General features: G+C 41.1%; 1 protein-coding gene across 6 annotated transcripts in view; it reads left to right on the forward strand.

Annotated features, from left to right (window-relative positions):
• PCDH15 (protocadherin related 15) overlaps positions 1 to 26,590 on the forward strand; it is a 1,335,873-nt gene that overhangs the window by 1,125,494 nt on the left and 183,789 nt on the right. For all 6 annotated transcript variants that reach the window (XM_073353680.2, XM_073353679.2, XM_073353690.2 and 3 more), the window contains one exon: positions 245 to 469. In XM_073353680.2, the coding sequence (XP_073209781.1) occupies positions 245 to 469 (225 nt within the window). The remainder of the gene's footprint in view (positions 1 to 244; positions 470 to 26,590) is intronic.

Consider the following 26,590-nt stretch of genomic DNA (forward strand, 5'->3'; position numbering starts at 1 on the left):
ATAGCAGCATCTGTTGACTCTCAGAGTTGGTTTTGAAAAAACGTTGGTTTCCTCAAGCCCACTGGAAATATATTTTGTTAAAATTAACAATTAAAATTATGAACAAATATGAATTGCACCAAAGAAAGCAAATGTTCTTACTAATATCAGATAAATCAAATATATGTCCTGTAAAAATTGCGAACTGGTGTTTTCCTTGTGATGCTGCAGTTTTAGTTTTAAAGTAAATTCTCTTTTGCTGTAGGCAAAGGATGTTGACCTTGGTTCAAATGTTACCTATCGGATACGAACCCAGGAAGCACTGCCGTTTTTTTCATTGAACAAGTTTACAGGAGAATTATCACTTTTAAAATCCTTGGATTATGAGTCATTCTCTGGCACTGAGGCAACTTTCACCTTTCTAGTGGAAGCCTTTGATAGTGGAGGAACTATGCCTCCAGGACTTGCTACTGTCACTGTGAGAGTAAAGGTAAGAGTAAAACTTTGCAGTTGATAACATCATTTTCTCTGTTATACAATACCTCAGTAACTTTTAGAGGTCTTCCAACAGGATGCAGGAGCACAACAGTAATATCGTTGTTTTCTTTGTAGTTTGTCCTAACCCTCACTTTCAATTTATGTAGAGCTGTTGCCTTTTTATAGCAGTAACTTGTTCTCATTTAAAATGTACAGTGTATCACTATTGTAATTGCTTTGCAATTGCATACAGTTATGTGCTTGCTCATAGATTTATTACTTACAGGAATAGATCTGAGAATACTTCATAAATGAGTAAACATTTAATTCTTTATCATCCCCAAAAGGCTGGAATAAATACTTAATGGAATGGTTTGAAAAAGTGACACCATCACATTTCAATTTAAGGTCATATAAATTGTAATTTCATTAACCATTCTTATGCATTAAGTGCTGATGCTGCACACTACTTATATTTCAATTTCTGCTGCATGAAGGCACAGCCTTACAAAAGAAAATAGCTTATTTTGTGCTTCTTTTACAATATTTAGTCCTTATTCTGCCAGTGACTTGCTGGCTGTGTGAACTTGAGCATTTAACTTTACCTCATCTCTCGGTGTCTTTCTTTTCCCATTTGTCAAATGGCAAAAATGATCTTCCTATTTGTAAAGTGCTTAAAGATCCACTGATGAAGTATTATAGGAGAGCTTCTTAATAAGAGCTGCTATTTATTTTGTTACTAGTCATGATTTGTCTGATGCAAGGGCAGTGGGGACCCGGGTGAGAGCAGGGGCAAATCTGAGACTAACAGTGGAGGCGTTTGTAGTCAGGTTTCAGGCTCTGGGTCAGGAGGCAAAGTCCAGCTTAAGCCAAGGTTGAAGCCAGGAGTTCAGGAGCAGGGAAAAGAAATGGACATGGCAGCTACAGAAGATCCACGCTGTTGCATGGATACTTCTTGGAATGCCTCTTACATTTGTATAGGGTGTGAAGGCGATCAGGAGCCACAAGGTTGCTGCCTGTCAGCCCCTTTGAGGTCGGACTTACCATGGTGTGTGTCCACATGGTTCACAAACTAGTCACAGCTGTTGCTGGGTGACAGTATGGAACTGTCAGCAGCCTGGCAGTTCTGCAGGACTGGGTTCTAGATTTGTGGGGTCTTACATTTTCTGAGAAGGCATTTTGGATTCTTTTATCAAGTGTCTGCTTCCTTGAGTTTTCATGACTATGAATGAGCTGATTTTTGTGACAAAAGTGCCTTCTTCCTTCATTTTGTGTCATTTGGGTAGGAAGGTATGCAGGTAGGTCATCAGTGTTTTAGTTCAGGAATGGAAGTTTGCAGGTGAGAACCACATTGCAGAGTCATAAACTTTCAAGTCTGGAGATGTGAGTTCAGATTTGTCCTCCGTTGTCTGACTTGTCCTCATCCGTCCCTTCACGAATGCAAGTCGATGCCACACCATTCTGTTTTGTTGCAAGCACGTTCTTTCCATTTCTGGCCAGAGTTTTGTCATGAGATCAGTCTACCTCATTTTCGGCCTGCCCGGTGGTCGCTTGTGGTCTCTGGGTATCCAGTCACTGATGTGGGTTGTCCACCTATTGCAGTGGTGGGCAACCTGCAGCCTATCAGGGTAATCCACTGGTGGGCCGCTAGACACTTTGTTTACATTTGCATATGCAGTTCGCCGTTCCCGGCCAATGGGAGCTGTGGGAAGTGGTGCAGGCCAAAGGGACATGCTGGTCGCCATTTCCTGCAGCTCCCATTAGCCAGGAACGGCAAACCGCGGCCACTGGAAGCCGTGGGCAGTCGTGCAAATGTAAACAAACTGTCTGGCGGCCCACCAGCGGGTTACCCTGCCGGACTGCAGGTTGCCCACCACTGACCTATTCTCTTGCCTGCGAACTACGTGACCCACCCATCTCCACTTTGCATCATACTTCACCTGCAGTACATCGCTCACCTCTTTATGCCATCTGATCTCCTCACTTGTTATGTGACACAGAGCGATATCTTACACATTTGCCTTTCCGTTGCTCTCTGGATGACTTTCTGGGTGCCAGAGAGTTCAGATTTAATTGTGGCCTTATATGAAATCTGTATGTTGGTTTTAACCTACTGTTTGGTTGATATTTATCCACACTGCAAATTGCTATGTGGGTTTGAATAATTTAACTTGATTGTCAGTTTATCTTCTGTTCTACTCAGAGCAAAGAAATGAGCATCATGCACCTTCCCTGGCCAGCCCACAGTGATCTCAGTGAAGCACCTCTGGTGATCCACAGTCCTGCTTGTATAACCATAGAAAAGTAGCCTGTTCCGTTGATGTACTCTGTGGTAAGGTGGGCTGGTGCCAAACCAGGGATATGTGTGTGCTGTCTATCGCCCCACCAGTTTCCTGCATAGCTGCACTTCCATCCAGCGTGTCCTGCATACTTCCATAGCTGCACTTCCATCCACTGTGTCCTGCCTGCTGCGCTCCTGGGGGAATTCTGCACCACTGCACATGTGCAGAATTTATGTCCCCGCAGTTCTCTTTGTTTCCCTGTAGAAAAATGACTTTCTGATGGGGAAGCAAAGGGAAGTCACAAGGGGAGTCATGCAACCCTTCCCAGAAGTATATTTTGTTTGTCCAGGGCAGCAAACAGAGAGGTAAATCACTCTGGGGCAGGGGGCAGGACTGCGGAAGACCCAGCTGGTGGCTCCTACCCTGTGCCGGGCTCAGCTGCTAGTCCGGGCTGGGCTAAGGAGAACAGGATTTCCTTTTCCCCTGCATGGCATCTGGGGCCGGGTCAGACCCACCCCCAGATTTCTCCCCTGGCTTCAGGAAGCTCTGCAAATACCCCCGCACACACACTTCCTGTGCCCATCGCTCCTCAGCTGCACGGGGAAGGATCGATGTACAGGGAGCTGCTCCCCACATCTGCCCAAACCCCATGCATTCAGACCCCCTCATACCCAGACCCTCCTGCCAAGCCTCAACCCCCCGCACTCGGAATCTCTCCGATGAGCCCCAGCACCTGGACTGCCCCGATGAACCACCCACACCCAGATCTTCACCCACCCAGCCCCAACCAGTTGCACCTGGATCCCCACCCCACTGAGCCCCACTCCCCCAGTATTTGGACCCACCATTGAGTCCCCCACACCCAGACCCCCACTGCCAAGCTCTATCCCCCATGCTGAGATCCAACCACCTCACCTGGACCCCCTGCAGAGTCCCATTACTATGGCACTGAGAACCCTCCAACAAGCCCCTCTGCACCCAGATCTCCACTGAGCCACCTTCACCCAACTTGCCCCACACAGAACCCTCTCAACCCATGCTTTGATCCTCCCTTGCTGAGCCTACCTGGTGTAGCTGGCATGGAGGGGCAGGGCTCTGGGTTGTTTCTGGGGCAGGCCCCATCCTTGCACTATATCAGGGTTGGGTGCAGCCTCACCGCTGAGTCCATATCCTGAGCGGGGGGCTGCACAGTGATCTCCCACCTCGGAACAGCCAGTGGCCTGTGCTCCCCAATGCCATGCTGGAGCCTCCACATTTATTTGACAAATACAATTTGCAGAATTTTAAAATATTGTGCGCAGAATTTTAATTTTTTGGCACAGAATTTTTAGGCGCAAAATGCCCTCAAGAGTAATACTGCCAAGAGTAACAGTGATGTGTGGTAGGAGACAATTAATGACGCTTCATGTTTGCCTGATAACAGCTCCTAGTATGGATTTTCCAGCTCCAAAATGATTTCCCATTGACCAGTAGCAATCTGGCATTCCAGAATGTGATCACCACTTGTTTTTCCACTGTCAATGCAGTTCTCATTAGGATGTCCCTGAGCTGGAGGGCTGGTGTGAACTCAGCACACAGATCCAGAAATGTGGCCTTGCACATCCAAAAGTTATGCAGCCACTGCTCATCACCCCATTCCGAGACAATCCCACCAGCCAGTGCCCATTTCTTCGGGCCAGAAGCAGTGCTCCACTATCTGCAGTTGCTCCATGAACACCAGCAACCTTGAATCATTTTTTGCTATGTCCCGTTGCAAACTGTCTTTGAAGAAATTGTCATGTCCCCATTGTTATAGTACTTCCTGTGTGTCTGCAACTACAGGAGAATCATTCATCCAGTATTTGAAACGTTCATGAGGGTAGTGCAGAGTTTCTCTCAGAGATGGTGGGCACGAAAAAATGCCATGCATATTTGTGGGATTTTCAAAAAATGGCACAAAATTATGATATATGTGTAGCAGTATGGGATGGAGAAAGCTGCATACTGGAAACTTGAGTCCAAAGATCAAATAAAGTAAGATCAAGTAAAGGAAACCAAGATCCCTGGGCAAGTCATTTCTATTTTTCAGAATATGTAGCAAAAATTTCCCAAAAGACATTGTGCCGGATGGCAGTGCATGGCACATTGAGTTATCTACCTGTGGTGCACCGCACTTTGCATTGACATGCAAGCAGTCAAATGCTGCTTGAGAACTTATTAGAGTTTAATTAAAGGATATTTATTTTCTGTATTTGGCATCTGATGTTGACAATATGAGTTTAAATGGTTATAAAGCTTTAACTTTTTGAAGTTCAATGGCTGCTGCCCTTAAATAATTGTTTGACTCCTCCCCCCATAATTTTGCACAACTAGGAAAATTTAAATAGTTTAAAAAAATGCTTAAAAATAAATCTGTTGTTCAATTAAATTATTTTGAAAGATAAAGGGAAAAAAAAGACTGCTAAGCCTAACTATACTGTCCTGCCTACTGTCCTGCCTACAAGGTAGTGAGCCCCTTTTGCACCTACTGTTTGACTTAATTAGGAGTTGATGGTTTTCACCCCTTCTCCGGAGTCATTTCAGTATCTTGTGCTAATGGAGCTATGGTTTCTAAGTTTCTGAAGTAACAATTTATTGAAACACATTTTTTATTTTTTGTTCTTTCTCATACTTCCAAAGGATAATTTTCTTCCCAGAGCCTAATGATTCTGTTAAATATTTGTATAAATAACACTTCTAGGCATAGGTTTGGGGTGTCCAAAACAACAGAAGATCTGGTATAAATAACAAGTTTTAGCTAGCTGCAATTCACAGATTTTAATGCTTTATATCTGTGCAGGGGGGAAATTGCGTAGAGTTACTGAAGAATTATTGTAATGTGTGTTGGTTTTGGTGGTGTACAAAGCCCCATGATTCAGACCAATTTAAAGAAAAAATTGCAAAACATTTTGCACTGTTGGATATTTTGTCTCGTCTCCATATTTCCACTATGTCTACCGATTTATTTCTTCTTGCATATTTATTTTCTTTTCACAAATATAATTGGCATAGTAGCAATGGAAACTATAAAGTTATAATCAAAATTGTTTGCTACATTGTACACATGCAAGTGTTATTCTAAGTGGCCTTTTTTTCCAATTACTTACAGGAATTACTCCTCTGCTTACATATTTACATTAAACATAAGTTTAAATGGTCCTGATTTTCCTCTCATTAAAGAGGTATAAAGTGGCTCCATTGAAATCCTTGGAATTACACTTGTGCAAAACAAGTGTGAATGAAAGTAGAAGCCATTTCAATTACTTTAGCAACACATTTATATTAACATAAAATATATGGATCACTGAACATCAAACATAGTTGAAAAACTGGAACATTTAGCTCCAATAGAAATCCCTATTATGCACAACCTCTCCAAAGTCAATGTGAAATTAAGCAATTCTTGCTGTTTAAAGACAAATTCCAAAGTCTCAGTTCTACTTATTAGTTTGGGGCACCATCATGATAGCAGTGGTATTTTACAAAGGTCCTGAATCCCACTGAACTAAAGTTATTCACCCTATATAGTTTCCTGCCTCACCACATAAATCCTCTAACCCCAAGCCGTGCAGATGAATTAACAGTCCGGATGACTGGAAAAAGGCTAATGTAGTGCCAATCTTTAAAAAAGGGAAGAAGGAAGATCCTGGGAACTACAGGCCAGTCAGCCTCACCTCAGTTCCTGGAAAAATCATGGAGCAGGTCCTCAAAGAATCAATCCTGAAGCACTTGCATGAGAGGAAAGTGATCAGGAACAGCCAGCATGGATTCACCAAGGGAAGGTCATGCCTGACTAATCTAATCACCTTTTATGATGAGATTACTGGTTCTGTGGATGAAGGGAAAGCAGTGGATGTATTGTTTCTTGACTTTAGCAAAGCTTTTGACACGGTCTCCCATAGTATTCTTGTCACCAAGTTAAGGAAGTATGGGCTGGATGAATGCACTATAAGGTGGGTAGAAAGCTGGCTAGATTGTCGGGCTCAACGGGTAGTGATCAATGGCTCCATGTCTAGTTGGCAGCCGGTATCAAGTGGAGTGCCCCAAGGGTCGGTCCTGGGGCCGGTTTTATTCAATATCTTCATAAATGATCTGGAGGATGGTGTGGATTGCACTCTCAGCAAATTTGCAGATGATACTAAACTGGGAGGAGTGGTAGATACGCTGGAGGGGAGGGATAGGATACAGAAGGAGCTAGACCAATTGGAAGATTGGGCCAAAAGGAATCTGATGAGGTTCAATAAGGATAAGTGCAGGGTCCTGCACTTAGGACGGAAGAACCCAATGCACAGCTACAGACTAGGGACCGAATGGCTAGGCAGCAGTTCTGCGGAAAAGGACCTAGGGGTGACAGTGGACGAGAAGCTGGATATGAGTCAGCAGTGTGCCCTTGTTGCCAAGAAGGCCAATGGCATTTTGGGATGTATAAGTTGGGGCATAGCGAGCAGATCGAGGGACGTGATCGTTCCCCTCTATTCGACATTGGTGAGGCCTCATCTGGAGTACTGTGTCCAGTTTTGGGCCCCACACTTCAAGAAGGATGTGGATAAATTGGAGAGAGTCCAGCGAAGGGCAACAAAAATGATTAGGGGACTGGAACACATGAGTTATGAGGAGAGGCTGAGGGAGCTGGGATTGTTTAGCCTGCAGAAGAGAAGAATGAGGGGGGATTTGATAGCTGCTTTCAACTACCTGAAAGGGGGTTCCAAAGAGGATGGCTCTAGACTGTTCTCAATGGTAGCAGATGACAGAACGAGGAGTAATGGTCTCAAGTTGCAGTGGGGGAGGTTTAGATTGGATATTAGGAAAAACTTTTTCACTAAGAGGGTGGTGAAACACTGGAATGCGTTACCTAGGGAGGTGGTAGAATCTCCTTCCTTAGAGGTTTTTAAGGTCAGGCTTGACAAAGCCCTGGCTGGGATGATTTAACTGGGAATTGGTCCTGCTTTGAGCAGGGGGTTGGACTAGATGACCTTCTGGGGTCCCTTCCAACCCTGATATTCTATGATTCTATGATTCTAACATAGCTAATATGTAAACATAAAACTGATTTTCAGACACCTCTTTAACAGCTAGACATGATTTTCAACTAAGGGCCAGATTCACCATTGCATTACTCCAGTTTTATACTGAAGTAACTCCATTTTCTTCAGTTAAATTACATCACTGTAGAACTGGAATAATACAATCATGAAACATGCCCAAAGATTTTAGAGAAGAATTTAAATGATCCTTGGAAGCTTTGCTACAAGTTCTGAATTGTACTGCAGGATGATTGATGTCATTCCTGAACCTAAAATGGGAACATCTTAAAGATGTTCTTAAAGATGTGTATCCTAAAGAGATACACTACCACTAAACAGCTAATTTCAGTAAAGGAATTTCGATAGGTATTACACTTATACTTCGTATTGAGGTATAAGGAAAAACTATAAGCCAGAGAGTGCTTGTGATGTTTCTGACTTCACCAGAAACAGGAAGTAGGGGGAATTTCATAAATACCATGCACAGTTATGGTGCTATATAAACATTTAATAATAAAAATATAGCCCTGAGGAAGTTCAGGTATCTGACAGGCACACATCAGTGCAATGCCAGAATTTCAAATGATCAGACCTAAACGAGAAGACCTATGTCTTCTACTGTAAATCAAATTTATATGCAAGTGTACTGAAAATGAATTAACAATTATTTAACAGTGCCAGCTGTTTTATCATGCAGACTTCAGTGTATAGTCCGAGTGGCTTTGCTTATTCAAATCAAACTGTGCTTTTTTAGAAAAGTGCCTGCAAAGTCGCAACCACTTACCAAAGTATAAAGCGAGTCTTTCCCAGAGAGTCTCATTATAGAAAGCATGAAATGATTATTCCATTTTATGATTCCGACCATTTCCTACAGTACTGTACGTACAAGCAGAGATTTTAGGTGAAGTTCTGACCCTGCTGAAGTCCATGGAAGTTTTGGCATTGACTCAGTGGGGAGAGGATTCCACATGCTGTATATACAATGGTGACGCGTGGGGACAACTGCTGCAGGGGAGAGATTGACCCCTTGGAAAGAGCAGCAACTTTACTGCTACCTCCTTTCCCTGGGGTTTCATCAGGAAAAGGCAGCTTTGAATTCCAGCTTAGGTTCCATAAAAGACCTATCAGTGACAGTTAGCTGGAAGATATGTAAAATAGTGCATCTCCCACCCAGCTCTGACTATTTTGGGGGGAATGATGGTTGGCTACACGCCTCTGGTGGCATGAGAGTTATGGGCTGCTAATGCTATTGGGCCCCTGCTTCAGACACACATACAGTTTTGCTGACACATAGGAAACAAGGGCAGTAAATGCATACTTCTTCTGGTGCTAATGGGAAACTAAACTTAATGTGCAAACATTGGGTGGCACTTTCTGCCTTTGGCATTCACTCCCTTCCTTGGTCCCTAATAGAAAGTGTTTGGTCATTGAGTCCTTTTTTCCGGCTCTCTGGCTTGTGAAGAGTTGGAGGCTTGTGAAGTTGGATAATGTGGGGGGTGAGCAGGGACTCTGATGAGTTTGAAATTCTTGGGGAGTTTAGGGGATTTTATATTTTTGCTAAGGTTGATACTGTGTTCTTGAAGCAGTGAGAGGAGTCTGTTTATTGTGAATGGTGGTGCATCAAGCATACCCAGAGCTTTAGATGGACACTCTTAGTTTTTGTATAAATTGAAATAAATAAATATCATAGCAGATTTTTCCTTAAAGGCTTCTATAAATGCACTTGGCTTCTGTGTACTTGACTACTGACTATTCAGCTACTGTACTATTGCATAATATTGAGAAAATCATTTTTAAAGACAAGCATCAGTAAGCAGTGCAAGCAATACTGATAACTCATTTCATATACTAAAGGTAGTATAAATTGTTCTGCCAGCATATATATTGGTTTCAAATACAGAAATTGATTGCTAAAATGAAAACAGGAATTACAAAGGAAATAAAACATTAGAAACTCCCTCTAAATAATTCTTAACTCGCTCATATGATTTGTGGCCAAATTCTGCTCTGTTACACTTGTCTAACCTCTTTGTGGTCAGTGGAAAGGCTGGATATAATTCAGATTAGAATGTGGTCCTCTGCAGTACTATGTAATTTATACTTTATTGCTGCAGTAAGCCACTCCACAGAACTGTGAAGCGACTGGTGGTTTAGGCTAGTAATACTTCTCATATAGCTAAAAGGTTAAAGTGAGCTTGTTTGAAAGCTGAAAATCCTGGTTATTGTGTCAGTAGCAGGGACTTCTCCAGATGTTAACAGTAGTCCGTTTGGAAATGTTTGTGATAGAAATATTGGTACTCTTCATGGCCCGGCACAATGTGGTAGTGTTCACCTCTTTTTAGTCTTGGAAAATTGTGCTTGCTAAATGAAGGAAAATATACAGTTGTTAAGCTTATAAGAAGCACACGGGATCTTTTTCAGGGAAGAAGGCAATATGCTGCATTTATTGAAAATACAGCAGTTAGCGTATGCTTTTCAGTTACACACACACACACACACAGTACTGCCAGTTGATGTTTATACTTACCAGTCCAGAGTCTGGATCAATCTAGTGGCCAGCCAGATTGGTCACAGAGGGGAGTCAGGCTTTGTCGGTCACAATCCGATGCTCCTGGAATTGTGGCAAGATGAACCCAAAGTCTCCTGGCCAAGCACCCTGTTCTTATAGTCTTTTTTTCTCTATGGATTGTTGTGTCAGTTTGTGACCAGTTACTCCTTAACTGGTGTTATCTTTTGATGTTAACATTCCAAAACACCTCACAGAGGGTCATCCTGTCCTGGTGTTGATTTAATCAATTGTCTTGTCTTTAGGGGTGCCAGCCTCCACCTCAGGGTCGTCAATCTGCCCTTCCTCACTTATGGATGCGCGTTGATGGTTCTCTGGTGTCGTTAAGTTTCTTCACTCCTCCTTCCTTGACCATCTGACTTTAGCAATGGCCTTCACACCTTCTCTTTTCCTGATGCATGCATTCCTCATTCACATAAACAGTCTTTTACAGAGACCTTCAAAGGTATATAGCAGTGTTTATGTTGAGCAAAAAAGGCATTGTAAATTAAATCTTACTAAATCTTGTAATCAAAACATTTCACATTGTGGCCCGGGCCTTCAACATTCCTCTAATCTCCTTAACATAGACACAATACAAGATCCTGTCTCTTACTTACTAAACCTTAAAACAAAGAAATATATACATATAGGAAACCCTAGTAGACATTATAACTTATCCTAAAACAAAAGGGTGACCATAATCAGTCATAAGGATTGTTCTGGTCTGTCCCTGCCTTAATATCAGTACAGACACTGACAGTCTGTCAGATGCGTTTCTACCAGGGCCCCAGAGGGTCATTCCTTTCTACTATTCAAAAAGGGTGGCTGGCAGGATGATCAAATCATACATTAATTCTAAAAGTACAAATATAAAATCCTGCTCCTACACAGTTGCCAACAAAAGTTTATAGATATTTGGAAATGAAAATATGCCATTGTATCTTCTTATTGCTGTGTACCATGACATGCTAGATACTTACATGACAGAAAAAAGTAATAAGGTTATCCCATCATTGAGAGCCAAATCAAAATAATATCTTGGTTTTAATTAGGCATTTCTCAGTGCCTTACCTTGCCAATTTTTTTCAAACTTTCCCTTTATTTTTTAGTAGTTTGTTTAACACAGTACTGTCATGTACTGTATTTTCTTTCCCCCACCCCATCTGCTGCTGTCTGATTGCTTACTTCGGGTTCCAAATGAAATGTGTGGTTGACTAGTCATTTCATAATTCTGGTATTTGTAATTCTGAGGTTCTAACGTAATTAAATGTTGCATTGCGTGGGCTTAATTGTGGGTTTGCCAGAAGCTCTCAGTAATGGTCAGCACATAGTTGCTCTGCCTCAACAGAAGAGCAAGGATGAGATTGTGAGTCACAGTCTCATCCCTGGCTCCCGCATTGCCCAAGAGGGAAGAAATTTGGGTCAGCCCTAAACCTTATGCAGCTTCTTCATCCTCACAAGCTCCACCCACTACCCACCAGAAAGCATAGTAGGGGAAGTAGCAAGTGCCCAAATGCTGTTCTCCCCACCCTGCGCTGTGACCTACAATAAAAGTAGGCCATGGAGGAGAGAAAGAGGTCACCCTAGATTCCCCTTATTCCCCCCTGGAAGCACATGTATAATTATGCCCTAAAAAGGGTGGTCATCTTTATTATTTGTGATGACTCATTAAATGGTCAAATAAGGTCCTATGACAGAAATTGACATTCCATATGGTTTCTACCCACTTAAGCACATTTTAATGGAAACTGCTCATTTAAGTATTCCCTTTTTAAGTATATTCATTTTTGAGCAGGCAGTTAGGGAGACATGGAGAGTGAATCTTATATTCTCAACTAAAGGGATTCCCATTGTGTTTTATTTAGCAACAGCTGATTGGGGTCAAAAATATTCTGTATAATAAAGTGTTAAGGCACATCATCCTTTGGTTTGAGGATGTCAGGAAATATTAATTTTACAAAATCTCAAAAGCATAATAAAAAAACAAAGCCCTCTTTCTATAGAAGAAGGTTCCTGAGGAGCATTACTGGAGATGTGTCAAACTGGCATTTGGAAGTTAGGATAGACCTGAACAGTAGTGGGTTATCAGACAATTGCATGCGACAGAGATGGCAAGCCACCAGCTCTGTTGATGTGCAAATACCCTGAACTGAAAGATGTATAAAACAAAATCATTGCAGGAAATTAAATGCATGCAAGGTTTTTTTTTAATTAAAAGTGTTTTTTAGACTTGAGAATTTGGCACATAAATGACTTTTTGGTGAAAGCAACTTTTCCTTCTGCCCATCTTTTGTGGCATTCTATATAGTTTGGGATTAATGGAAGGAGTTCACTAGCATTTGAATACACATTTTCCTGTTTATTTCATGCATGATAAGAAGATAGCAAGTAGCGAAAGAAGTTGTAAATCCCTATCAAGGTTCCTTCCCCACTCTGAACTCTAGGGTACAGATGTGGGGACCTGCATGAAAGACCCCCTAAGCTTATTCTTACCAGCTTAGGTTAAAAACTTCCCCAAGGTACAAACTTTTCCTTGTCCTTGAACAGTATGCTGCCACCACCAAGCATTTTAAACAAAGAACAGGGAAAGAGCCCACTTGGAGATGTCTCCCCCAAAATATCCCCCCAAGCCCTATACCCCCTTTCCTGGGGATGGCTTGATAAGAATCCTCACCAATTTGTACAGGTGAACACAGACCCAAACCCTTGGATCTTAAGAACAAGGAAAAAGCAATCAGGTTCTTAAAAGAAGAATTTTAATTAAAGAAAAGGTAAAAGAATCACCTCTGTAAAATCAGGATGGTAAATACTTTACAGGATAATCAGATTCAAAACATAGAGAATCCCTCTAGGCAAAACCTTAAGTTACAAAAAGATACAAAAACAGGAATTTACATTCCATCCAGCACAGCTTATTTTACCAGCCATTAAACAAAAGGAAATCTAATGCATTTCTAGCTAGATTACTTACTAACTTAACAGGAGTTGTAATTCCTGATCTGTTCCCGGCAAAAGCATCACACAGACAGACAAAGCCTTTGTCCCGCTCCCCTCCAGATTTGAAAGTATCTTGTCCCCTTATTGGTCATTTTGGGTCAGGTGCCAGCGAGGTTATCTTAGCTTCTTAACTCTTTACAGGTGAAAGGGTTTTGCCTCTGGCCAGTAAGGATTTTATAGCCACTGTATACAGAATTGTGGTTACCCTTCCCTTTAGTTTTATGACAATCCCTAATGCACATTTACTAGCTCAGTTGTTGTTCAGTCTTGTTGTTTTATAGTGAGGCCCCAATGATTTCCCATTTGATATAGTTGACCGGAAACTTTTATAGCAACAGATAATGTCCTAGTACACTGTCCTAAAGTGGTAGGGAAAAACTCTAGAAATATGTTTACAAGCTCTTTTTTAAAATTTTGATCTCATCCTTTAAAAACCATGAGTGTATAATATTTCCAAAGCCATTCCTACTTAGTTTAACGAACAATATTGCCAGCAGATCAGACCCAGAAGAGTAAAGCACAACTTCGTAGCCTTTTAATTACATTGGGACAGGTACTTTTTCTTTGCAATAAAAAGGAGATCCTGGCAGAACTGCATTTGATATAGACTTCCCAGCTAGACAGCTCTGAAAATGTCAACCATAGCAAAAGACTTCTCAACAGAGCAATTCATTTAACAGTCTAGCTAAATCAATAGAACCCTTAATGATTATGTTGTATTTTATTTACAGGAATTCCTCCCTTTTGAATTATTTATTAGATTTATTGATACCAGATTTAACTGCCTTTTATTGCAGCTACTTTCAAAAATAATCAGTGCTTTTTGGTAATAAGTCAGATAATACAAAGCCTGAAATTGAAATACTGTGGTGACAGTCATGGTATAAAAATTAAGATTTATAAACTTTCTTTTAAAATAATGGGTAATCATGTTTCAATAAGCTAAAAAAATTGTGATTACTGGAAATGGTGTTTGCTTTTGTGTAGTGTTGGGGAGGGAAGGCTAATACTGGTTTTTATCACACAGCACCTTTAATCTGACTTCACAGGAGTATCTTCTGGATTGAGGGGCAAATGCCAAATGGTTTTGGTGTGTGCAAGTCGAATAGCATAGTTGTACTTGTTGGTTAAAATAGCACTTTTACAAAGGAGCTTTATGTTATTACTGAAGTGTCATCTTGAGTCACTGTTGTTTGTATTAAATCCTTAAAAATTAATAAATGTTGTAGCAAAACATGCTAGATCAAATTCTCTTTGGTTAGCAACAGTTAGAACACAAAAGAGTTCAGGGTATTTTACATCTTAGTAATAAAGAAAAAGCATGTTTACAGTCATGAACTATATCACTGGTTTGCTGGGGTAGGGAGGAAAAAGGGAATATATATCTATGGTCAGACTTCATTCCCCACTATGACTGCTTTGCATCCATCTAGTAATGGAAAGCAGCTGTAATGCTGGCTTAACTCGAAGACCAAGGACACCCCCTTTATCATCCCTTACTTCTCCCAAGATGCCATGGGGCTGGCATGCTCCCTCCCAATCACTAGCACAGGGGGTATAGCTATAAGAGGGAAGAGAGGGATGGCTTTTTGTTCTACCTTAAGCCTTGGCTCTCTAGTTATTGAAACAGCCCCTTAGGATGCCAGGAATAAATTGGGGAAACTCTGGGGCTGCTCTAATTTATGACAGGGACTAATCCAATCCCCAGTTGCTACAGGATCCAGAAGCTGCAAAGATGGCTGGCCTCATAACTATCTTTAACCCGCACCTCACTCTGTTGTGCTGAGGACAATTTAGATGCAGCTCAGGATGGAGATCTAATACTTTGAATTCTAATTATTTACTTCCCCCAGTTTGAGGGAGGGGAAAGAGGAGGTTATTCTACCTATCTAAATATTATCCATTTATATTGCTGAAGTTATGTTGGAGGCAGACATAAAGGGTGTCTTGGCATCACCCTTGTTAAAATATTCATTAATATCTCTGGAAATACAGTTAGGTTTTCAGACTCATTTTCTTCTGGTATCCCCTAACTCAAATATTTCTATCCTGCACTAGTCTTTTTCTTCCCCTCAATTGACCACCAGATGTCTATGAGTACCTTATTGACCATTAGTGTATTTTACTTACCTTCTTCCATCTTTTTTTTTAAACTGATTTTTAGTTCTGGTGCTCTTTCTCTCCAATGCTTCCGTTCTCCTCATCCCCACTCCAAGATGATTGTCCTGGTTTACTTACCATTGTGTTTAGCATTTTCTCTTTTCTTTCCAGCAATGTCAATATTAGTTTTTAGAGAGTGGTTTATAGAAAAGACTCCTTTAATCCTTGTAAACATGACTTTATGGCTTTAAGGGATTGATTGGGGGGAGGGCTAACAGATCATGCTAGAGCTGAGATGACAGCTGGGTTAGCAATTGAGATGGCTTCAAGAAATCTGTGGATCAGTCCTCATTTTTGTTATGTGGAATAGTTCCAAGGGTAGCTACTATAAAGTATGCTAAATAAGAGTATATGAACTTTCTCCTGTACTGCACTCTGAGCATAATTTTTTACCCTTTGCCCAGGGAAACGATGAGAAATACATGTCCTTTCCTGCTCCTTTCATATTCTGCCTCATGCAAGCAATGTGAAACGAAACAAGAAACCAAACATAAAATGGAGCTATGATAAGGAGAAAACCTTGTTTCTTTATTATGCTTTGATTTTATTTTGGTTGTGCAATATTTGTGAAGAATCCTATAACTTCCTTTGCCCACCTTATTCACACATAGCCATTAAATGGGTCAATATGAAAAAGCTTTGTAGAAGGATTATGCACCTTAGGAGTTTTTCTGGTGATAGACTCCCCCACAGCCACAGCTTAACTACCTCAAGTTTACCTTCCTCAAATCTATGACAAGCCTCATTAACAAGCTACAGAATCAGTCACATACCTCAGTGACTCTCCCCAGGCACATGGCCTCATGTAGATTTGTTATGCAGCGTGCTAACCTTCACTTATGTTGTACGCAAGTCTGTCTGAAGTTGGTGTATGTACCAAATGGACACCATATCAAGTCAGTGCTAGTTCTCCTCAACGTCCTTCCCTTCGTAAATTGGTGGAATGATTCCAGTCATGTGTGCAAGGTTGGTTTGTTCTTCCCACCAAACTCCTTGTGACTGATGCATCCCTCATATGACTGGGGAGCTTATCTAAACCACCATCAAGTTCAGTGCTGATGGACCCACAGGAAAAGAGGTTGCATATCAGCCTACTAGAACTCAGGGCAGTTCATTGAGCCTGACCCATCTTCCTCCCAATGATTCAAGGACTTGCAATTCAAATTATGACAGACAACATGACAGCTATGTTTTATATAAACAAATGAGTAAGAGTTTGTTCATACCTCCTGTACTAGCAGGATATTTGGTTTAGGAATTGGTGTATCCACCAACAAGTCTCACCGGTAGGGACAAAAAGACATTCAGAGTGCATGCACAGCTGGCCAAAAGATTCTGATCTTGGGTGCATGCACACCATCAGTGGAATACATCTGGACAACACATCTTGAAGAACCACCATTATTTTAAGGTAAGTAATTTCATAAACAGCTCTTTCACCTCCTTCCCCACGGCCCCAGGTGAAGGGGCATGCTGGGGCAGTTGTGGGGTGTGTCTGGAGTATGCTTCATTCCAGCTATCCCTACCTGGCTTATGGTCCCTTGAAGCCATGATTCCTTGAGAGCTTCTGCATGCTCAGCCCTTTTGAAAATCAGGCCACTTCATTTATGTGCCTAAATCTGGAGTCAAGAGTGTAAGTTAAGCACCTAGTCTTTGAAGGTCTTGGCCCAGATTTGCAGTGTTAGAAATGAAGACTATGCTCAACTCCCATGTTTAAACAAAAATCAGAGGCAGACTGCATTAAACATATTGACATTTTTCACCAGAAATAATAATAATAATAAAAAAACAATGCTTTTTCTTTACAACATCATTGATGCTTTTTAGTGTTTATAAATGCAAAGGACAAATAGTATTAACTATACCAAGTTATAATATAGGGAGAGACTGAAGTTTTACGATACATCACTGTCAATACAGACAAAGAAACTGTGAAAATAATAAATTGCTGTAAAGAGTCAGTTTCTTCTGAAAAGGAACCTTATTAGAATAAGAAAAACAGTATTATCACTAAAGCTGCTTCTCTCTCTCCTTCACATGAAGAGTTTCTGGCTAGAACTTCTGCCAACTACTTCCTGCCTTGATTTGTGCCACAAATTTAAAGAAAAGTACACATACTCTCACACCCATTGTTCCACTTCTGGACCTTTCTTGAGTACACACTGTCAATTATGCTGAATGATAAGAAACACTACAGTGATTTTTATGTGGCTATCAATTATTTTTTATTTTAACCTAAACCCCAAACTGGAAGCCTGGTGTCTAATGTAAAATGAGCAGGCAGATTTGGCAATTGAAAAGTGTGGGGGAGAGGGATAACCCTTTTTCTTATCTGTCCATAAATCACCAAAATATCTTGCTGCCAAGTGGGAGAGGGCATTTTATTCAGCACAAACATGTGAGATTTACTAGGAAAAGTTCTTGTTTAAAGTTTGTCTTGGTGGAAAGGCAGTTTTAGGACAAAGTCCCTCTGCCTTACTATTGACTTTATATGCATATTTGTTTGGTACTGATTCAAATACCTTAGAAAAATAAATATATAAATATGGTTTCCTTTTCTTTTCCCATAGCAGTGGTTGTTCTGTATCATCCTTAAACAGGATTTCTCTTTCTGACATTTCTATTTTAAGTCTCTGATTTTCAGTCACTAAGGACACATAAGAACATACAGAAGATGACAAAAACTTTCAGAGAATGCTGAACTTGTCATGTATTATCTGAAAACAAAGAGATATTTTAAAGCAACATTGTTATTATGGTTGACAGATCCAGATATGATTTTCCAAACTAAAAAAAATCTTCTCTTACGTGTGTAGCTTACCTTAAATATTCCATAAATATACCCAAAAGATTATTAGGCCTCTGAAACAAAGCCCGTCTTCCAGTGAAAGGGTAGAATCCTTCCCTGTGCTGCAAAGGAGCAGTTGATGTGTTTGTGTGGAGCAGAACACAGTACAGGGAGTTTCTTTTCCTCCCTACTCTCTAACCAACACAAACAGCAGGGTAAAATCTATGCCTACCGCTCCACAGAGCACTAGGTAAAGAGGATGAGCTACCATGCCAGCCAGCATGCCATGTTTTAGAAGCCAGCTGGATATGTATTACTCAGGGCCTATGCTGCTAGTTCTCTTTTAACCCTTAACATTTTACATTCAGATATACTTGTTCGCAGCATTCCGCACTGCCTGCAATCTCAAAGGTAGGAGGAAGGGGGTATTTTTCTGGACTAGAGTATTGGCTTTTTTAAGAGTACCCCATCCCTCTGGACCTGGGAGAAGGGGATGACTCACCTGAGCTGGTGCATGGGCTAGTGCTGCTCAGTTAAGCTGCTGACCTCCTGCTCATCCTCCCTCATCCAGAATCTCTGTTAACCACAAAAAAAAGTGATATATATTCAACTAACAATCAAATCTGTCACATAGGCAAGTTTTACGAGAAGTCTGGGGATTAACCTTTGCTCTCTGAGGGACTAAATATAACAATCACATAGCGTCACCAAAAAGAATGTTTAAAATCTGTACTACTTAAAGGGTTGGGCAAAATCTCAGAATTTTGTAGCATGAGGAATGCACCTACAGGAGTCAGTAACAGCTATATATGGCAGTGTATTGTAAAGTATCTACTGAAGGAATAAGTTTATTCAGTCAAGAGTCTGGACTCACTTTGTTTCAGGGTCTGCTCTGACTCATCTGCTGATGGTCTTTGAAAGAAACAAGACTATAAATTATTTTACTGGTATTTGCAAAGACAAGAACTTCTGAACAACAACCACTGTGGAATTCTGTTCTGGATTCCATCAACTACAATGCAATCCAGATATAATCCAAATTCGTAGCAGGTGGTCCTCAAAAATATAAGAGATTTACTGAGGAGGCAGATGTGCCAAGTTCTTATTCAAACTAATTAAGGCTGTGAATTTTGCAAGGATGCACTTTCTAAACTAATGAGGTTTGCAGTCCTGCGGGCATCTAGAACGAGATACACTGGGAAAGCAGTTTTATTGACACTTTGGCACCCCTGCTTCTGGTATTGGTGAAATGTGAATGTGCAGATGCATGTGAAAATGTAAAATAAGGTTGAAAGCTGAACTTTCACCTGCTGAATTAAAAAAATAATCAGGCTGGGTTTTGTTTGGGAGATGGTTTGGGTTTGGTTTTATTTTATGTGAAATGGGGTTTACTTGTCTCTCATCCATGTCTCTGGTAAGTTTCAAAGAGGAAGCAGGAGTGGGGGACGCCGAAATGTCTATGCCTCTATGTCACTCTCACAGATCTTGGGAGACAGGCCAGTCCTTGCTTACAGACAGCCCCCCAACCTGAAGCAAATACTCACCAGCAACCACACAACAGAAACACTAACCCAGGAACCTGTCCTTGCAACAAAGCCCGTTGCCAACTGCATCCATATATCTATTCAGGGGACACCATTATAGGGTCAAATCACATCAGCCAAACTATCAGAGGCTCGTTCACCTGCACATCTACCAATGTGATATATGCCATCATGTGCCAGCAATGCCCCTCTGCCAAGTACATTGGCCAGACTGGACAGTCTCTACGTAAAAGAATAAATGGACACAAATCAGACGTCAAGAATTATAACATTCAAAAACCAGTCGGAGAACACTTCAGTCTCTCTGGTCACTCGATTACAGACCTAAAAGTGGCAATACTTCAACAAAAAAACTTCAAGAACAGACTCCAACGAGAGACTGCTGAATTGGAATTAATTTGCAAACTGGATACAATTAACTTAGGCTTTAATAAAGACTGGGAGTGGATGGGTCATTACACAAAGTAAAACTATTTCCCCATGTTTATCCCCCCCACCCCCCACTGTTCCTCAGACTTTCTTGTCAACCGCTGGAAATGGCCCACCTTGATTATCACTACAAAAGGTTCCCCACTCTCACCCCCCCAGCTCTGCTGCTGGTAATAGCTCACCTTAAGTGATCACTCTGGTTACAGTGTGTATGGTAACACCCATTGTTTCATGTTCTCTGTGTATATAAATCTCCCCACTGTATTTTCCACTGAATGCATCCGATGAAGTGAGCTGTAGCTCATGAAAGCTTATGCTCAAATAAATTTGTTAGTCTCTAAGGTGCCACAAGTACTCCTTTTTCTTTTTGCGAATACAGACTAACATGGCTGCTACTCTGAAACATGTCAAATATAGTCTTTCAAATATACAATGGATCCAGTTTTCTTCTGCTCTATGGCCCCATTGTTGCAATTCAGTGTAAAGGGGTCATTAAAGAAGTAGAAATGGCTGCTGGACAATATACCCACAGAGGTGCTGCCATGGAGTTACTCTAACTTACACCAAAGTCCAAACCAGGAATAAGGATATTGCAAAGGTGGTCTAAAGCTCCCTTCTACAGTTCCTAAACGAAGCACAGGAATAGGGTAACAGAGGATAAGGTTTAATATATTCACCACAACAATTAAAGGAATATGGACAGGAAATGGTTACTGTAATCCATAACCAGATTCATAAATAACATTGCTCAGACTTAAATAATTGGGACATGACTCCAAATAGCAACAAAAGAACCTCAGTAGGTTCAGATAAGCACAAAAAAGCTTGGATGCTCACTGGAATAAAAACAACTTTTTCCTCAAATTTCTAGTACGGTGGTATTGTGAGATTCCAGGGTTGTAGCTGAGAGACCACCATGTAACAAATATGAGCAGATTTTGGAAAAATCACAAGATCTATTCAAGTAGCATCAGTAGTAATGAAAATGCCATCAGATTGATCTGTTTTTTTAAAAAAAATATTTAACCACTGATCTATCTAATCAGATAGAGGGGGATTTGAATTGCAGTCCCAATATGAGAAAAAGTTATTTAACTATGTGTGAGAGGCCCATTTGGCCATCCTGTACTTAAACCTTTATAAATGCAAGTAGTAGATTCTAATTTCATTGGAGAGCTCATGATGAAGGTTCCTGTCAAAGTATTGAAAAAGTTGTACTTTTCTTTCTTTAAAGAGATACTTTACGTGTAGTTTAGACCTTCTCATCCCCATTGGCATGTGTAGTCTCATTCATATTCACTAATCAAGAGTCAAATACACAATGAATGCAGAAGTCAGCTTTGTTTGCATTCAGTGGATGACTGTCTTAATCTCTTTGTGAAGTAGGAGTTTACATTCACTTAATTCATGCTTCTTCGGTTTGCATTGTCTATGAATGTGATTGTTTGCCAGCAAACACTGAGAACATTAAGTAAACTGTGTAGGTTAAAAACAGTGAAAGAAAAGGAGTAACAAATAAAACCAGGAAAGGAAAAATTGCAAATGACTTTTTGCTGTACTGTATTATTTAATAATTATTGCAGTTAGAACCCTTCAGGAGATGATTTTTAAAAATCACCATAGTGAAGTACAAATCCAGAACTGTTTTGGCATGAAAAATCTGTCCCTTCTGACATTTTTCCACTTAAAAGAAAATGTATTATTGGCATCAGAACTACCCTGCGAGCACAAAGGAAAATATATGCAGTTTCAGATAAATCCTGCCCTTAGGGAGGTGATTTGCAGGTCTGTGTAAGTGTCCAAGAGCCTTGACTCCAAATCCATAGAAAGTGTTTCCTCTTTGTTTTGCTTTCTGTGTGTATATATGTCTCTCTCCCAAACATGGCATCATACCTCTCCCAAGCCAATGACAGTACAGAAGCATTAACTTTTAAAACTACAGTTTGTCCTTGACTTAAATAATGTAAGGCAAAGTTAATGCCATATAATTATAAATAGATAATAATAATTATTAATAAAAAAGCCTACCCAAACCTACGTTACTATTATGTTAAGGTTGCAAGTTTAAATCTAATGAATGTCAAATATGAAAATTAAAAGATGAAGTCTTTCAAAAACAGGACCTCAAACTAGGTTTGTACATCCTGATCTAGCCTCTCAAATAAGTAGGCTGGTTTTCAAAACTGCTGAACACCCAGCGGCTCCCACTGAAGTCATTAAGAATGTAGAGGTTAAGGAGCTTAACTGGAGGATACTATTGTTTGAAAACTTTGACCAAGATTTTCATAGTATCATTAACATTTCCACAATGCAAATGCTATATTTACTTACGCATCTAATAGCTAATACTTATGCATCTAATGGATTAATAGACTTCTGTGTTTGGATATTTAAACGTATTGATAAATTAGTGCAGCGTTGTTGATGTTGGGTGGGATGTGGGTGGGGTTTTTTTGGGTTTTTTTTTACATTTTGAAAATGTCAGTTCCCTGTTCCACGTGTGACGGGTAGACCCCACCACCCCTGCCTTTGGAGAGGCTAGCGCCACGGCCCCACCCCTTCCGCACGAGGCCCTGCCCACCGCAGGTGGAGCCCCCAGCCCCCCGCCCCCCTGTGACCAGAGAATCCCCTGACTGGCTGGAACCCCAAGCCACTCTTCTGCTCCCCTCCCCCCACCGTCACCTCCAGAGGAGCCCCAGGCTGACCCCAGACAGCCGACTGACCCAAGCCCTGTCCGGAGTAGCTCCAGCCAGCCGACTGATCCAAGCCCCGGCCAGAACAGCCCCAGTCGTGCCGGCAGGCCCGGGGCCACAGCATCACCAGCCCAGTGTCCCATGGCAACAGCTGCAGCCAGGGAAGGCAGAGCCTTCCCTGACCTACTATACCCACCCCTCATTCCCTTTTCCTAACAATAGGAGGCAAAATTTAGATAAAATTAGAAGAGCTGTATTTAAGATTTGTTTAGCCATTATTTTCCTGGACTTGTGCAACATGGGTATATCCCCAGGACATGCATATGATCTCCATTGTTAATTGGATTTTTCTCCAGCATGATTGATACTGGGAGTCCTCATCTGGGGTGGGAGGCAGATGGTCACAAGGTCATGACCTGCCCTTCCCTTATTGCTAAATAGGAGGGTTGTTCCAGCAGGAATCCTACTATGGAAGTTGAGCCCCCCTGGTATAGACAGTCTTAAACCTGAACTATAAAATTTCTATGGAGCGCATAATAGCTGGTACCTAAATCTGTACTTGGGTTAGTTTTAATTTAGACTCTCTGACTGTTCTGGTGCCTCCACCTTATATGCGATCAGATCACTTCTCTAGCTGAATCCAGCATCTTTCCCCCATGTTTGGGGCAGGAACCATCTTTTTATTCTCTTCTAGATCTTAACGGGGTTTTTTCATAGATATTAAGGTCAGAAGGGACCATTTTGATCATCTAGTCTGACCTCCTTCACAATAGCGGGCCACAGAATCTCACCCACCCACTCCTGTGAAAAACCTCTCACCTATGTCTGAGCTATTGAAGGCCTCAAATTGTGATTTAAAGACTTCAAGGAGCAGAGAATCCTCCAGCAAGTGACCTGTGCCCCATGCTACAGAGGAAGGCGATAAACCTCCAGGGCCTCTGCCAGTCTGCCCTGGAGGAAAATTCCTTCCTGACCCCAAATATGGCGATCAGCTGAACCCTGAGCATATGGGCAAGATTCACCAGCCAGATGCTCAGGAAAGAATTCTCTGTAGTAACTCAGATCCCACCCCATCTAACATCCCATCCCATTATGGTTCTACAAGTAATAAATAGTAATAATTGAAAACGGAGTGTGGATGAACTCCTAGAGTCTGAGATTGCTGTGTGATGCTTCAAAACTCTTTCTGTGTATACATACACATGTGTGCACACGCACACACAACAATACAAAGATTCAACCATGAGTCTTTTGGGGCAAGGTAAAGCAGAGCCTTAATTTTTGGCAAACTTGGGATCACTTTGAAGTATTTAGAAAAATGTGATTTGTTTGTGTGAATTAGTCCTCCATTTTACATTGTCAGATGAAGTAAAATGCCCAGCTGCAAAAGGTCAGCAAATTTGAAGGCACCCATTTCTATCGCCATAACCCAATGTAAAGAATTCTGATCTGTTTTAATTTGCAAAATTCAACCCCCAACAGCCTCAAGGTGAGGAGGGGGTTGTCTGGTCAAGCAACAAGAAAGAGGGTGTGGCTCTTTTAATGGTTTCCCCTCCTTTTGGTGGCAAGGGGGGGAAAAAGGGAGTTAGGCATCACCTGATCTGGGGACTGGCTAGACGGGCTCTTGAAAGCCATTGGGCCCCATGTGGACCAGCAGGGAGACTTTATATATCTATTTATGCCCTGACTGCCAATAGAGATCTATTTCGCATTTGTCCCACAGGCAGGTGGCCAGTTCCCCCTGGAAGTTCACAGCTGGGCCTCATCATTGAGGCTACTCTGAGTTGATATGGATGATGGGGTGTTATATGAGGAGCAAGGGAAGAGTCAATGTTTGGAGCTACGGGCCAATAGGTGGGCAGCCAGTTCCCCTAGAGGTTTGCAGCTGGGCCTTTGGTGCTGAGGCACACCTGAGTTGTCTTGGTAAGAGGAGCATTCAAGAAATGGCCAGCTGAAATGATTACTGTACACCAGGGTGAAAATTATTTGGAATTTTGTAACTGGCAGGAGGACTAAATCATCAAGGCACAGAGAGATTTAGAGCAGATCCAGGACCTTTTCCTTGGGCAGACTGTAAACTAGTTTGAAATACTACAGTGGACAGTGTGGTGGGATTCCATCAGGCCTCTGTAGGTTTACAAAGCTAAATTTATCATCAGGAGAGGGAAGTTGATAATTGCACACCAAAATTTTCATAAATTGGTGCCTAAGTTATTCAGGGATGATGGAGTACAGCTCCCAGATCAAGGAGCAGATATATTTTTGGTTTGGGAGGGAATTATTAAGTATTTGGGAACCTGGTGGGCAGTGAGGAGTGGCAGCCAAACTAGTGGCAGGTGTCCAGTGCAGGTATTTGTTCTTTAGGGGTCTGGCTCCCAGAAAAACTGGAACTGGAAGTGCACTCTGGGGGAAGGCATCCCCTAAAGCAGCTGGGGAATAGGACCAAAGCTCCTAACAATCCCCTTTTTTCAGCCCCTGAGCCCTTATGTGAGGGGAGGGTAGTGGATTTGTGGGGGGACTGATGGCCACCTTCCACAAGTAGCTGGAAATGAGTGAGGAGGGAATGATGAGCTGCACTGTACAAGTTATTGCCATTAATTCCGAAACGAGTTAATGAAGTTGCAGACTAATTAAAACCATGTCCTTCACACGTTGGCATTTTTCCTATGTATTTGGGACAATGTGCTCATCTCCATGCTCTCCCTCTTTGATTTTGGTCATTTAAAAAGTTGCACATGTATTTTTTAATGAGTTTAACTCATCTGTTTTCTCTGCAAGTGTAAAAATTTATAAAGCTGTTACTAATATATTCAAATTATGAAAATAGATTTAAAGCAGAAAACAGAAGTTAAATGAAAAATAAAAACGGTGGTTTAAAGTTGCACTTGTTTAGCTTTATTTAATTTTTTTTAATTAAATTTAGTGGGCCTTAATCCTGATTGTGTTGTTTATGTAGTACATATTTCAGGATAAATCACACAATCAAGGTAAATGGTTGTTCCTATTAACAAATTACAGAATTGCTGGAGAGAAGCTTTGAAATGTATTTGGCTCCTGATAGGGCAGTTATTAATGGTCCTTCAGCTGAGCATGGTTGAACTTTGTTTTATATTTTTATTTTCTTTTTACTGCCTTCCTCAATATAATGTACCTTTGCTTGAAAAAAAAAAACCCAAAGAGTCTAACATAAATTTTTCCTTCACGATACATAGGTCACTATGAAAATAATAATTTAGGCTCTCATAAAGTATTTATAGTAAGCTGGTCTTATATTTTCTTGTCATTCTGTCACATGTAGTGTAAAAAGCACTTTCAGAAAGAGCAAGCTCATCCAGTTTAGAAAATTAACAAAGACATATTGTGGGACATTGCTTGAAATGTCATAAGAATCTCTGCAGTCCCTGGAAGCTTTATTTACTTGGGTGACAGACTGTTTTCTGAAGTAGAATTACTTTACGTGGATCCCTCACACAATAATATTATATTGAAAATTTGGCATCTTCCTCTTGGGTGCTAGGCTTGTGTGATAGTAATAGAATTGAGAGTATGGAAAGGCTGACAGTGGCAAATGGGTTCTCTAATGGGAAGGGAGTGAATGGGTATAGTTTGAAAGAACAATTGTGGATAGGTCCATAGTCTAGTTTCAACTTG

Source organism: Lepidochelys kempii, chromosome 7 (genome assembly GCF_965140285.1).
Source record: "Lepidochelys kempii isolate rLepKem1 chromosome 7, rLepKem1.hap1, whole genome shotgun sequence".
Lineage (NCBI taxonomy): Eukaryota > Metazoa > Chordata > Testudines > Cheloniidae > Lepidochelys > Lepidochelys kempii.